Raw genomic sequence first — 14,770 nt, forward strand, 5'->3', positions numbered from 1 at the left:
CGAAGGGAATATTTGTTCGACACTTTTGTGTGTGAGGTTCTATGATTTAGTGGTATTACACCTATAATTGACATTTCTCTCTCATAGTTAAGGGTACTAAGTTTCTATTTTGTATTGATACTCATTTCATTGATGTTTGATTTTGTATAATTAGATATTTAGATAAAAACTTCTCTCAAACCTTTTTTTTTTATCAAAACTTTGTAGAATTATTACAAAACTATATCTGCTTAATCATGATATGCATAAGAACTACATGAACTAACGGAATGCAAAAACATGTTTTGTAATGAAAAAGTAATTTCAAATCAGCATATGAGTAATCTCAATATTTTAAAAACAAATTTGTAAGCAAAGGAACATGTGAAACTGCATGAGTATCGAAAAAGTGAATTTCACAACTTCACAATTTTGTGTATAAAGCAAATTTTCCGTAGAAAGGAGTACAATTATATAGAAAAAAGTAAAATAACATAGATATAGAACTTCAAGGAAAATTCAAAAATCAAAGCACACTAAACGAATGAAAAACAACTATCATATTCTTGACTTAATAAAGCCATATGCATATAATTAGAAAATGGTATACAATGCCCGTGAATATCGAAAAAAAAAGGAAAAAACTTGACTTTAAATTCCTCAAAAATGTGTTCTTTTTTTCCATTTAATTAGTATATTTTTGCCACTAACATTTCTGATTTATTGATATCAAAATTATAGTGATTCACTGAATTTCTTCGCTTTATTTGACTATTCTTACACCTAAAAGAAAAACAAAATCAAAAGAAAATACAAAAGAAAACCAGTTAGGCAACCCCTAAAAAGTTTAACATCAATGAAATGGAAATTGCAGTGGCAATAGCATATAATTTCTACTGTCACTGATGGTGGACGTTTCGTCCCCGAGAGTATCACCAGCCCAGGAGTCAATACTTCAGTGTTGACATGAATATCAATAATGTGGTAATTTTTATAAATTTCCTGTTTACAAAACTTTGAATTTTTCGAAAAACTAAGGATTTTCTCATCCCAGGCACAGATTACCTTAGCCGTATTTGGCACAACTTTTTTGGAATTTTGGATCCTAAATGCTCTTCAACTATGTACTTGTTTGGCTTATAAAATTTTTTAATATGAGCATCACTGATGAGTTTTATGTAGACGAAACGCGCGTCTTGCGTACTGAATTATAATCCTGGTACCTTTGATAACTATTTAAACCACTGGGTCGATGCCACTGCTGGTGGACGTTTCGTCCCCGAGGGTATCGCCAGTCCAGTAGTCAACACCGAAATGAATATCAATAATGTGGTCATTTTTATAAATTTCCTGTTTACAAAACTTTGAATTTTTCGATAAACTAAGGATTTTCTTATCCCAGGCACAAATTACCTTAGCCGTATTTGGCACAACTTTTGAGAATTTTGGATCCTCAATGCTCTTTAACTATGTACTTGTTTGGCATCATAAATATTTTGATATGAGCGTCACTGATGAGTCTTATGTAGACAAAACGCGCGTCTGGCGTACTTAATTATAATCCTTGTACCGTTGATAACTATTTTAAAAGAATATTGCTAGGACAGGATTTTGAAAAATTATAATCTTCAGGTGAAATTTTTGTACTTTTTGCAAATTTATGTGTATTCTATACATTTGTGCTACTAGTTTTCAGATATTTTATTTGCTATAACTCTGAAAGTATAAAAGTTTTTTTCCCCAGTGTTTATGTGAAGTTCCCCATGCTTTAGTTGCTTAACTTTAAAAAGTTCGTGATATCATCAATTTACGTACTTTTCACCTTAAAGATTGTCAAAAAATCATTGTTTGTGAAACAAATTGTGTATCCATGGAAACATTCTGCATTTATTTACCATAAAATATTGCAAAAAGGAGGGTAATAATATCAGATTATCATATACTTAGACTAAATAACATATGATTTTTTACTGGATGATAATAGCATTAATTTAACGTAAATTCCATATTTTTCGAATTGGTGCTTAGCGGGCTGATATGAAAAGTTTATCACATGCTTCAAGTGTTATCACATGCCATTCTGTAACGTTATCGCATGTGATTCCGGTGATACTCGGCAAATTCCCGAACATACACCTTAATGCTACGTTTTCACTGAAAGTAGTGTACAACACAAATATTTTGATACTGGAAAGTATATTTTGTAAAATAATAATAAAAAAAAAAACCCAACAATTAAATAATTAAATAAATGCATTTTTTCAAAAGTTTCAAACATAATTAAGAAAGTTACTTTGAAAAAAAGTTGACTTTTCCAAACAGTGTTGATTATGTATATTTTTGTCGTTCCGTCCTTATTAAAATGTTTTTCTTTCCTGTGAGGCATATGCTAGAAAGATTTCATATTGAATATACAACTGAAATTTGAAACTCGAGCCATGCGGCTCTTTGGCTGATATTGAACCTAGGGGTGATAATACATGCGATATGAAAAATGCCATGTAATAATCTGATATTATTGCATGGCATTTTTCATATCGCTGGTATTATCAGCACTAGGTTCAATATCGGCCCAAGAGCCGCAAGGCTCGAGGGCTGATATCGACCGAGGGATGATAAAACATGACATGCTATGATCCTTTTATCATATGCTTCAACATTGGAGAAAAATAACGGATTAATATGTTAATAGAAATAGAAAAATAGAAGTTCAAAGAGTAAAAGTTAACAGACGTCGGACCCAAAAGGTAGTACATCCAAAATGAAATCTTCCTATCAAATGCCTCAACAGAGAAGAAAAAACAAGAGTATGGTCTATTCTTATAATAATGATTTAAAAAAATAGTTCAATAATATACATCATTTTAAAGTAACTTTCTAAAATATGTTGGATATTTTTTTTTAAATGCGTTTATTTCATCATTTGTTAATCCGTTTGTTTGTTTGTTTGTTTGTTAGTTCTTATTGAATTTTACACGATACACTTTCCTGTATCCAAGTATTTTTTGGAAGCCTACTTTTTGCACCCTACTTTGTAATGTTTTTTCACTGAAAAGTACCATTGATATGTTTCTTCCGGAATTTGCCGGGTATCACCGGAATGCCATGCGATAACGTTACGGAAAGGCATGTGATAATATTTGAAGCATGTGATAAATATTTCATATCAGCTCGCTAAGCACCAATTTGAAAAATAGGAAATTTTCGTTAATTTTATGGTATTATCTTATGGGTAAAAATCATATGTTATTTAGTCTTAGTATTTGATATTGTCACATATTCCCCCTAAATTTGGTTCAAAACTAGAACTTCAATGCCTATGAGTGATATCTTTTCTGAAACTGTTAATCTAGCAGATGATCAATTTAAAATGGGTGTCCTTAACGTCATTTTTCGTAAAATGTAAACACTAAGTTCATGCGACAAAAAGTTGGGAAAAAACATAGCAATAGTTCCCGGACCAATGTTTGGTATTGATATGAAAATACGGTCTGTTATAAGGTAAACAGCTAATATTACATACATAACACAATCTTGATGTTTCTATAAATGCACTATCAAAGCTATTTAAATCTTCAGCTATCCAAAATGATTTTTATTTCACACTAGCTCTCATATTTGATAAATCCACAGGGGCCAAAATGCGAAAATACATACTTAACTGTTGAGTCCTCCCTAACATCGACAAAACTTAATGGTCAACAAACGTAGATGTAAATGAAAAAGTAGTAAGGCAAGCGTTTAAACGACACAAGAAAACAAATAATCTAGTAGTCCTTATTGTATTAACCGTTACTTTGTGAGTCTTTATTTGAATAACTTACAAATATTGTTATGCGATAGAATAAGCAAGACACGTTGAAATGCCTCTACTTCTCATTCGTTAGATGTGTCTGAGATTTTGTTTTGCCATTTGATAAGGGACTTTCTGTTGGAAAGTTTCTTGGAGTTCGGTATTTTTATTATTTCACTCTTTTTTATGTAATGGAATGTCACTAATTATTTCAACACGCAATTAGGGAGCAACAATTTAATTTCAAGGGGTGTATGTTTTTTTGTATGAATATGTTAATATCTTTTTTCAATAAGGTATAGACGATATACAAGTATTATTTCTTCCCATCGAAAGATGTGCCGACAAATAAAGATATATACCAAATAATATGCTACTTACTTTAAGCTTGATACTGGATAATTCTTTCACACTGTCTTCCAGTTCAGATTGAAGCCTTACCAGTTGTTGTGTGTTTTGCTTCACATGGGATATTTTCTCCCATTGTTTTGATCTTATCATATCGGCCATATCTTTGTCGCATTCTTCAAAACTTCTAAGCAGTTTGCTGATTCTGATTTCATCCTCCCCATACCTTTCACTTATATCGCTTGAAGATAAGTTGTATTTTGATATGAAATCACGAACTTTCTCTAAATCGGGTTTTATCATTTGCTTATAGTAAATATAAAAGTGCTGTATCTGTAGCATCTTTGTCATATGAGAAGGAGATTTAATGTGAACTTCGAATGATTGAGATGTTAATGGAGGTTGATCATCAGAGTTTGATGACAATGATCTAACAAATTCTTTATTTACCTCCGATTGAGATGAAACTGATCTATTTAACAAATAGTGAGTGGAACGACTTGGTTCGTCATCGGAAAACTGTTCATTCGGAATCCAGTATTGGGTTTTTGCTGGTTTTTCGTCTTGCATCCTTTCCTCTGACGTGGAAGACAACGACCTTGCTATGGATTTCAAATTTGTCGAATCCGATGTTAAATCTGTTGAAGGGCGTTTAGCAGCACTCTCAGTACTAATGTTTTCGACATCGTTTTCAACATCTTCGTCACCGACAACGTCATATCTTAAAGTAACGTCACAAACGTCACAGCTTGTTTCATTAACAGTAATTATACGACCAAAGACGGCATCCTCTAAAAATTCGATGTGCCCAACTTGTCTTTCAGAATGTTGATTTTCTAGAATCCTTACTTTAAGCAATAATGTTTCCTCATTTTGTTTCTTTCGACTCGATTCATGATCATCACACATTTTTCTTATCTCTTCCTCGTCAATTTTAATTACCTGATCTGTTTCAATTTCTTCTTTTATCTGTTCAGCAGGTAAAGTTGGATCTAATAAGATTCTGATTGTGAGTGGAAGAAAAAAGTTCTCTCTTTTATTGAATATATTCTCAATTTCTGCTTTTGTTATACATTTCTTTTGGTGATTCCATACACATTTTATCAAGGACTCTCCTCGTTTTTGTAACAGGTTGTTTAAACACTTGCATATATCTGCAATGCCAGTGGAACGCTGGATACCCTGTAAAACGTCTGAAATGTTTTGGGGGTATTTGTCGTATTGTCTTAAAACTGAAATTCCCTTTAGAAGAACTGATTCAAACTTGTAAGGCATGCTTTCGCCCATATTAATGATATAAATCATACATAAAGCGATCACGTCTTCTGCCATGTCAATAACTGGTAACAAAGATTTATCATCATCTTTCAGTATTGACTTGTGATTTGTTTTCAATTTTATACAATCATCTAGGCGTTTAAACACTATGCTAATAAGATTAATATTTCCTCTTCTTCCGATCATTATCTCAATAAATTTTTCTAAAAGATCCGATATATCATCACCTGTTGACTCAAAACTGAATTCACGAATCATGATTTCAGTTGTTTTACGGTTGGAATTAGGAATGCTTTTTTCTATGAAATCTAAAACAGTAAAATATGATGACGGAACTACAAAATAACAATGTTTCCCACTATTTCTCACATCAAACACTTTTGAATGTATACTGAAACCAACAAATATGAAATATTTGATCCATATCAAAAGCAATGATAGTTCTGGTATTGTCTCATCTGTTTGTGGTATTTTCATTCTGTCAATAAATTTACAGAACTTTAAGAAAGCCATATAAGGGTTATGAAAGATATTGAGACTATCAAGACTCTGACTGAATGAACGAACAACAGATATTACATATGGCGTTTTAATGCTGACATTTGGTATAAAACCACAACTAAATGCACCATGCCGATTTAAAATACCCTTTTTTAGCTCATCTAAAACCTTTTCTTCGAGGTTTGTATGATAGTTATTTACATTATGTTTCATACCGAACATTTTGTGAAAGGTCAATACTTCAAAACATCTAGCAACACTGTTCCCTCTCATTCTAGAAGATTTTCTAAATTTATGGAACTCCGAGTCAAAGTACATTTTCATTTGTTGACTTACATTCAAAAATTTGAGCAAATCTATTATTGGAGTTACTATACCTCTACGTTGTACTGCATAAACCAAGTCGTCTATTAATGTTCTGCATTTCGTAAATGCAGAATAACTGCGTTCAAACTCATCTAAAATAAGTTTTTGCTTTTCGTTAAGATCCAGGTCGGTATTACATTTATTCAAAACGTTTTCAAGTTTCACATTCTGAATGTCTAAACGAATGAGTTGCAAAAATGCATCATTGCTACTAGACAAATTTCCTCTCCTGAATAATGTAGACCTGCCTTCAGTATTTTGTGATTTTTCTATAAGTGTAATGGACGCCCACACTTTTTGCAATTGTTCATCAATAGCTTTTGTTACTTCAGAAAACCATTTTTTGCTTTTTACCAAAAGGTCTTTTACAATTATTTCTTTTGTAACATTGATGTCTTCAATAACAGTTTTAACAGTTTGATGTACCATTAAGCCTCTTTCGTTTTTAAAAACGTCAATAATTCGAGGTTTGTGGATACAGTTGTAATAATGAGTATTGATTTCAGTTTCTATTCCATAATCCCTCAAAAACTGGTCTCTTTCTGGTTGTTCCCTTTCTGTTGATAACTTAGTTAATGGGACTAAAATTGAAAAAATAGAATACAAATTCTCAACTCCTTTCACGATTTTCGATAGCTCTGAAGAATTTGATAGGTTGGAATGGTTGATCATCCAATTGAGACATTCTAATTTGCCTACTTCATTTGGATGCGGTTTTCTTTTTATAAAGCTATTGAATGCAAATCCTATAAATTCTTGTCGGCCGGTTAGCTTTCCAAGAAGAAGGTTTGATTGACCAAGCTCGTCTGCTATTTTTCCGTTATTACATTTTTTATCTTTATTTCTGTATCGGCATTTATTGAAGAAACCAATTGCTTGCTCTAACCGAACTCTGACTTCATCTACACTAGTACTTGGCGTACATATGGCACTACCGTCAGCTTTTAAAGTAATGTCCATTATAGATTGTAAAAGTAAACATTTACCAATCATATATGTTTCTTTGTCTTTCTTAAACAGCAGTATGGCTTCCTTTGTATAACCGTATTCAAAATATAGACTGCCTGCGTTTCGACTCTGTCCTAGAAGTAATGGAATGAAATTCTATTTGAACAACACACATATCCTAGCTATATATCAAATTAGAAACATTTGTGACTGTGATATAAATAATTGATAGGATGTTAATGTATTTATGATTTTGAGGGTACCTTAGTCATGCCTTAGTTTACATAATAGATACATTTATGAATATCTTAAAATCTGATTGATTTTTTTATTATAGAAGTAGATCAGACTGGAAAATGAATATATTTAAAGACATGTTTAAAAGAGAGTGTAATAGTTCATGATGCACTGTTACTCGAATCGTCAATAAGAGAATCTATGTGTTTTGATGACAAAAAGGTTTTCCGAAGGGAGTTTGCACATGTGTATCATTTGAGATAGCAAGTTCAATGAAAAGTTGTGACTACCCAACTCAATAAATGCCGACCGAAGATTTGATTATTTTTTATAAGTTTTCCAGTTTTTAATCGAATTAGAAAAATATCTATGTAAATAATATTTTTTTTATATAATTGTAAAGATAATTACAAAAACATATATACATGCATATTTTTATGAGTAAAAGTATGCTGTGTCAATAATAATCTATTCCATTAATATCAATCAAATTATATATGAATGTAAGTTAATGTTTTTTAGTTTATATTCGTGTGATTATATAATACAAGCGACGACACTAAAAGCTCATAATAATTAAACATGTATTATATTCTTCTTTGACGTGGAAAATGCATAAGATGATGAAATACAAAATAAATAAATATTTAAAAAAAAAACACATCTCCTTATTTTTGTCTTAAAAAGTGGAATTAGTTGCTAATAAAACTGTTCAAATGCAACCATAGTTTGTGTCTGCTCCAAGTCGGGCTATTTGAAGTTTGTGTACATTATTGTTTGTCTTCATTTGTGTATCTACTGTTTACCAGAAGTAGGTTGTTGCAATTGGTATATTATGTGGCACTGCCCATTAATTTTAGTAAATAAAGGCAACAGTAGTATACCGCTGTTCAAAAGTCATAAATCGATTGAACTCTTTTTATTCTTTTATGTAATACAATGACATTTGTTGTTGTCGACTTTTTAAAGATACTGTGCTCATATACAGACTACATTAAGACCAAAATATATAACCATACTAGCATGATGTTAAAAAAAAAGTCTGATGTAGAGAGTTATTTAGATATTTACCATTTTCTAAATAAATAGATGCCGCAAGCTTTATGTAATCATTGTTACCATCGAATCTTTCTTTCAAGAACTTCACTCTGAAATGGATATCATGAATTCTATTCAAGGCTTTCTTCATTTCGTCACGGTCTTTCTGTTTGTGATAATACACAGCAGCGTTTCTATTTATTTGGTCCACTGTTTGGTTATCACGTAATTTATGTAGCTTTGGTCGTTCTGGATGTGGATCATCCTGGAATATACGACAAAAGGTTGTTAGTGTGAATATATGAACAGATGACGAACTTTTAAAATTTATGGATTTATCATTAATTAAGCTAATAGTAGTCAACTAATGTAAAATCTAATTAGATAGAAATACTAGGTAACATATTAAAAACTGAGGGAATCACAACATTTTCAAAAGTTGCAAGACGAGGACGTGTCGGCTGAGTAAGCGTCTTGACCTATTCACATATCAATTACCATGGGTATTCACAATCAGTCAAAATGTAACAATCGGGTAAAGGAGAAGTAGATAAAATAAGATAATTGTGAATTTATCTTTAAACACAATTATGGACGGCTTGATGAAAAAAAATTTGTTATTTTATGCAATCAGGAGTTAAAGTAAATATTTCTTTTTATCAATTTTTTTATTTTTATTTTCACATTACTTTAGCGGTGTGAGAAAAATATTTCACCTCACTAGTGAAATATCTGTTCTCTGAAATTTTATTATGACGTAAATGATTTTGGTTTCTTCTGGATTTTCCTATGTGGCGTCAAATAAAAGGCGACAAAGCCTGGTGACGTCACATATAAAGAACACAACTTGTATGCAAATCTTTAAAAAGAAAGGATGAATAAGAGAAACAGTTTCAACCACTTTAACTCTTATATTACGATATTTTCCCACTCTCAACAGTTGATTTTTAATTATTTAAATAGGTCGGCAAACCTTGCGCTTTAAATATTAAAATTTAACTGCCTCGAGTGGAGAAATATCGTAACAGACTTGTTGCAGTGGTGATTTCTATATAAGTCTAAAATTTTGCACAACGGATCTACTATAAGATGGTATTATGCGAAAAGTTTTTCGGCTTAGCAAATAGCCTTCGTCAGTGTCAATCATTTTAACAATACTGATCATAGTTTGTGTTAAAAAAAAGCTCAGTAATACAGGTAAGTTTTGTTCTATTCATTTTAATCCATAATCTTGAACATCATAATATAAACAAAACTCATACTCAAATATACGTGACTGTATCTATTTACATCCCAAAATTAGTGAAAATCAAAACTGTTAGTATTTCTTATTGATGCCGTTTGGATGCTAAACATTTAGTTCATTTATACAAAAGCTTTCCAGAACCTGTCGCTGAGCATCACTCTAGTCAATGTTCTGCTGAATCACTAGGATTTTCATGCGGTTAGAGTCACTAAGTGTGTGACCCGACTGTCTGAAATGCTGAGAAACTGGGAGAAGTGGTTTCTTATAGATATCACTCCTATGGTCATTGAGGTGTTTGTGGAAAGTCTGCTTTGACTCACCAACATATTGAAGGCTACAAACCGAACATTCTAGAATGAAATAACATTCATACTTTTTCAGGTAACATTGGAAATTATCATATAGTTTTTTCGGTTGTCTTACTGTGAAAAGTTGACGAATGATGCATCTGTAGGCAGGATTTTCAGCGTTTTTCCTCACACTAACCACATTCATCCAGAAGTACCTATATTGTCAGACTACTGGGTTTCCTAAAAGCTACCAAAAGAGGCTCGGGAAAAATCTTAGATAGTTTGGAATTCTTTTCAACTGTTTTCCAATGCTCATGAATAACACAAAAACTGTTTTTTAAGGATGGGTGGTAAGTTAGAACACACGGTGTACCTTTGTTTTTGTTTTTATTCTAAAACAGTTTACTCCTTGGAATTGTTTCCGCTTACTGAAAACTTTTTTGATATTTTTGTGTTTGTAGCTCCTGTTCTTCAAGCGGGTTTCAAGTTGACGTAGTAAATTTTTAGTTGTGTCTGTTTTGGACCAAATTCGCTTGACTCTTAGTGCCTGACTGTACGGGATGATCTAAGTAAGATGAGCAGGATGGCAACTTTTAGAGGACAGATATTGGTGAGTGTCTGTAAGTTGTGAATATAGATCTGTGGATATGATGCCATCAGTGAGCGAGCTGGAAGTATCGAGAAAGGTGGTTAAGGATTTAGATTTCTCATTAGTAAATTTGATACTTGGATGTATGTTGTTGGCCTGAGTGATGCATGTATCTAAATCCTCGTCACTTTTATTCCATTTCATATCCACATCATCTATCAATCTAAACCAGGAATCGATGGAAGATTCAAGGAGTTGTTTTATATATATTATAATATATATATATACCAACTGTTGCAATGATATGAGGTCCACTTAAGATTCCACGGCAACACTGAACGACATAAGCTATTCAACTAAAGAATGCTGTTGAGTATGTGGCTAAAGGTTAACAAATTTATTATGCATAAGTTATATAACATATATTGATATTTTCCTCAATATCATGCAATCTTCTGATTTAAAATTTAAATAAGGACATACAAGTTTTTTTTCCATTATAGCGAAACCATACAAGCTCCTGCATAATGTCTCATTTGAACGTGATGCTGTTTGCATGCAAAGTGATTCCACATCATGCTACCTGTTTGATGTGTTCACATATGGCTTTAATTCACCACGTTTAATAGAGAAACTGGTGGCATGTGGTTTATTGAGGGATCCGTCCTTTGATCTAGAGTCCATGTTATTCGAATTACTAACTGGTGTATACAAAGAAATTAAACTTAACGTAATCATAGAAATCCGGGTCAAATTCGTGTTCGCCAGACGCGTGTTCCGTCTACAAAGATGCTTCAGTGACGTTCAATTAAAAAAATGTTAAAACCCCAAAACAAAAGAGGTGTCGATTTATTTTTTATAAACACTTAAATCAGTTGAACATTGCGATTGGTTCATATTGTCGAGACTGCATACTAGAAATCGTAATCAACTCATAAGAATGTTTAACGCAGGAATACATCAACGTGGCTTCTGGGGGGGGGGGGGTCTTTCAGTTATTACAACAACGGTACAGTTAGCCGGGATTTGAAAATGAACATAAACATGCAAGTCTATAGTTACATTACTACCTCAATGAAATTTCATTTAGAAACGAAATTTGTAAATGAGATTAACTACTGCAATTGAAACTCATTACCAAGTCGTAAAAGTAATGGCTGACAAATTCATACCAAAATGTTTCCAATATATAAAAAAATAGTGTTTAATCGATTTCAATAAAACAAATCTTTCCATATTTCTAAGAACACATTTTCGTTCATTCTTCAATCCACATATAATGATACTTTTTTACAGCCATTGACTTCTTTCTGTGGGACTTTCCTGATATAGATAAAATTGTAGATCTTTTAAATAAATTCTTTGGATATGAATATGGTAACAAATGCCTCTTAAAGAGCAGTTTGTTTACAAGGGATGGAAGTTTGAAATGGTCAACACAGCTACAAATACACATTGATTCAATGATTTTAAATAATATGTGATAACTATATATACCTTTTTCAATCTTTCATATCTGTTTAGTGCATGAATAGCGTTTTCAAATTGTTTGTGTTCAAGAAGTACATCGATGGCTTTCTCGAAATGACCAGCACGTTCGTAATATTGGCAACTTTCAAGTGGTTTCTTTGTTCTTCGATACATCTCAGCTGCTTTTTGGAACTTTTGAAATAATCAAACATACATACATTAACTTTATAACTGTTAGACATTATACTTCTGAGTCATTTATATATCAAATTAACAATTCTAGTTATTTCTTTTAATAATTTAATTTCTTTCTTTTTGTTTCGATACATTAAATTTTTGTCCGTTAGAGCCCGAATATCTAATTTGGAATCATATATTGCAGTGATGATTATGAACGATATATTAATATTTGTTATGGAACGCCACAGCTGTATTAAGTGGAACTCTGATATTACTTTATGTTGCTTTATTCTTACTTAATGATATTTTGTCTTTACTTAATATGGTTTTGACATTACATAATGATTTTTTAATATAACTCAATAAGGAATAGTCATTACTTAAAGATATTTCGATATTAAACTATATGGTTTTGTCATTACTCAATATGGTTTTGTCATTACTCGATGTGGTTTCACCATTATTTAATATGGTTGTGTCATAAGTCAATGTGGTTTTAACATTAATTGATGTGTATGTGACTTTACGTAATGTAGCTGTTTCATTACATGATGTGTTTTTTTAATTTCGTAATGATGATTTGTCTATTCTTTAACATTACGTAATAATGTTTCAAAATTTGACGATTTTACACTACTTGATGTGTTTGTTTCATTAATTGATGTGGTCTTGTGATTCTTTGATGTGGTCTTGTCATTCTTTGATGTGGTCCTGTCATTCTTTGATGTGGTTATAGTTATTAAAGGTACCAGGATGATAATTTAGTACGCCAGACGCGCGTTTCGTCTACATAAGACTCATCAGTGACGCTCATATCAAAATATTTATAAAGCCAAACAAGTACAAAGTTAAAGAGCATTGAGGATCCAAAATTCCAAAAGGTTGTGCCAAATACGGCTAAGGTAATCTATGCCTGGGATAAGAAAATTCTTAGTTTTTCGAAAATTCAAATTTTTGTAAACAGGAAATTTATAAAAATGACCACATTATTGATATTCATGTCAACACTGAAATGTTGACTACTGGGCTAGTGATACCCTCGGGGACGAAACGTCCACCAGCAGAGGCATCGACCCAGTGGTGTAAATAGTTATCAAAGGTACCAGGATTATAATTTAGTACGCCAGACGCGCGTTTCGTCTACATAAGACTCATCAGTGACGCTCATATCAAAATATTTTTAAAGCCAAACAAGTACAAAGTTAAAGAGCATGGAGGATCCAAAATTCCAAAAGGTTGTGCCAAATACGGCTAAGGTAATCTATGCCTGGGATAAGAAAATCCTTAGTTTTTCGAAAATTCAAAGTTTTGTAAACAGGAAATTTATGAAAATGACCACATTATGAGGTAAAACCACGTGACCAATTTGGAAAAACCTGTTCTATTTTTAGATAGATTTCCATGTTGTATGTGCCTTGAATGTGTGTGGCCATCCATCTAATTATTGTTCAAACTAAAGTTCGGGTTTATGTTTGAGTTAAACTTTGAGTAAGTTTTCGAATTCAAGTCATGCTTAAATTAAAGTTCTAGTTAGCATTGAGTTTCGAGTTGGACTTCGAGTTTGAGTCACATTTAAAGGCAGAGTTCTAGTTACAACTTTAAATTTGAGTCATTTCTTGAGATAGAGTTTGAGTAGGATTCGAATTTAAATCTCATTTAGATTATTAAGATTTCGAGTTGATATTCGAGCTATTTTATAAGTCTTTTTGAGTTCGTAATTAAATTTTCTATCGCGGAACAAGGGCTTTTGGTCGGGCTTCCGAAAAGAGGGTCCCAGGAGATGCATACTAAATAAACAATGTTGCAGTATACAAAAACGCAACATAGGAGTTGAAATAAAGTTAGATGTGGTGTGATGGCCAATGAGACAACTATCCACCAAAGTTTAAATGCAGTGGTTCTTATATAGGCAATCATACAGCCTTCAACACTCGTATAGTCAGCTACAAAAGGCCACCATGCACTATGTGAAAAAAAAATCAAACGAAAAAACTAACAGTCTATTTTACTAAAAACAAAAATATGACACATATGTATACAACGACAACAATTGAACTTCATGCTCCTGACTTGGAGCAGGTGCATAAAGAAAGTGCACGTGGCGGAGTTTAACATGTATGTGAACGATCATCGGACTGTAACAGTAGTGTAACAGCACAACACGAGAAAAAAATGTAAACTAGACAAAGTGATGCCCCTGCACGCTTATACCCCAAAAAGGACAAAGTTCAATTTTTCTCCCAAAAGAGGAAAAATAATAAAAAGAAAAAAACCTGACCACATGCACACCTTCAATACATGTACAAACAGCTAGCAGAGTGATAAATTCCTAGCATTCAAACTGTAGGAGGAGTTATCTGGAAACGCCCTACTTATGCAAGTAAATTTCCCAAAAATGACAAAGTTTCAACTTTCTCCCAAAAGAGCACATATTGATAAAAATTAAATCCTGACCACATGCAGCACACCTTCAATATATGTACAAACAGACAGTAAAGATAAAACTT

At 32.2% G+C, this 14,770-nt stretch overlaps 1 protein-coding gene across 1 annotated transcript in view; it reads right to left on the reverse strand.

The window, feature by feature from the left end:
- LOC143075525 (TPR and ankyrin repeat-containing protein 1-like) overlaps positions 1-14,770 on the reverse strand; it is a 41,472-nt gene that overhangs the window by 1,911 nt on the left and 24,791 nt on the right. Inside the window, exons 11-13 of the mRNA XM_076250966.1 lie at positions 12,111-12,275; positions 8,522-8,753; positions 4,154-7,347 (exon numbers count right to left, since the gene is read on the reverse strand). Coding sequence (XP_076107081.1) covers positions 4,154-7,347; positions 8,522-8,753; positions 12,111-12,275 — 3,591 coding nt within the window. The remainder of the gene's footprint in view (positions 1-4,153; positions 7,348-8,521; positions 8,754-12,110; positions 12,276-14,770) is intronic.

The sequence above is a fragment of the Mytilus galloprovincialis genome, chromosome 1 (genome assembly GCF_965363235.1).
Source record: "Mytilus galloprovincialis chromosome 1, xbMytGall1.hap1.1, whole genome shotgun sequence".
In the NCBI taxonomy this organism is placed as follows: domain Eukaryota; kingdom Metazoa; phylum Mollusca; class Bivalvia; order Mytilida; family Mytilidae; genus Mytilus; species Mytilus galloprovincialis.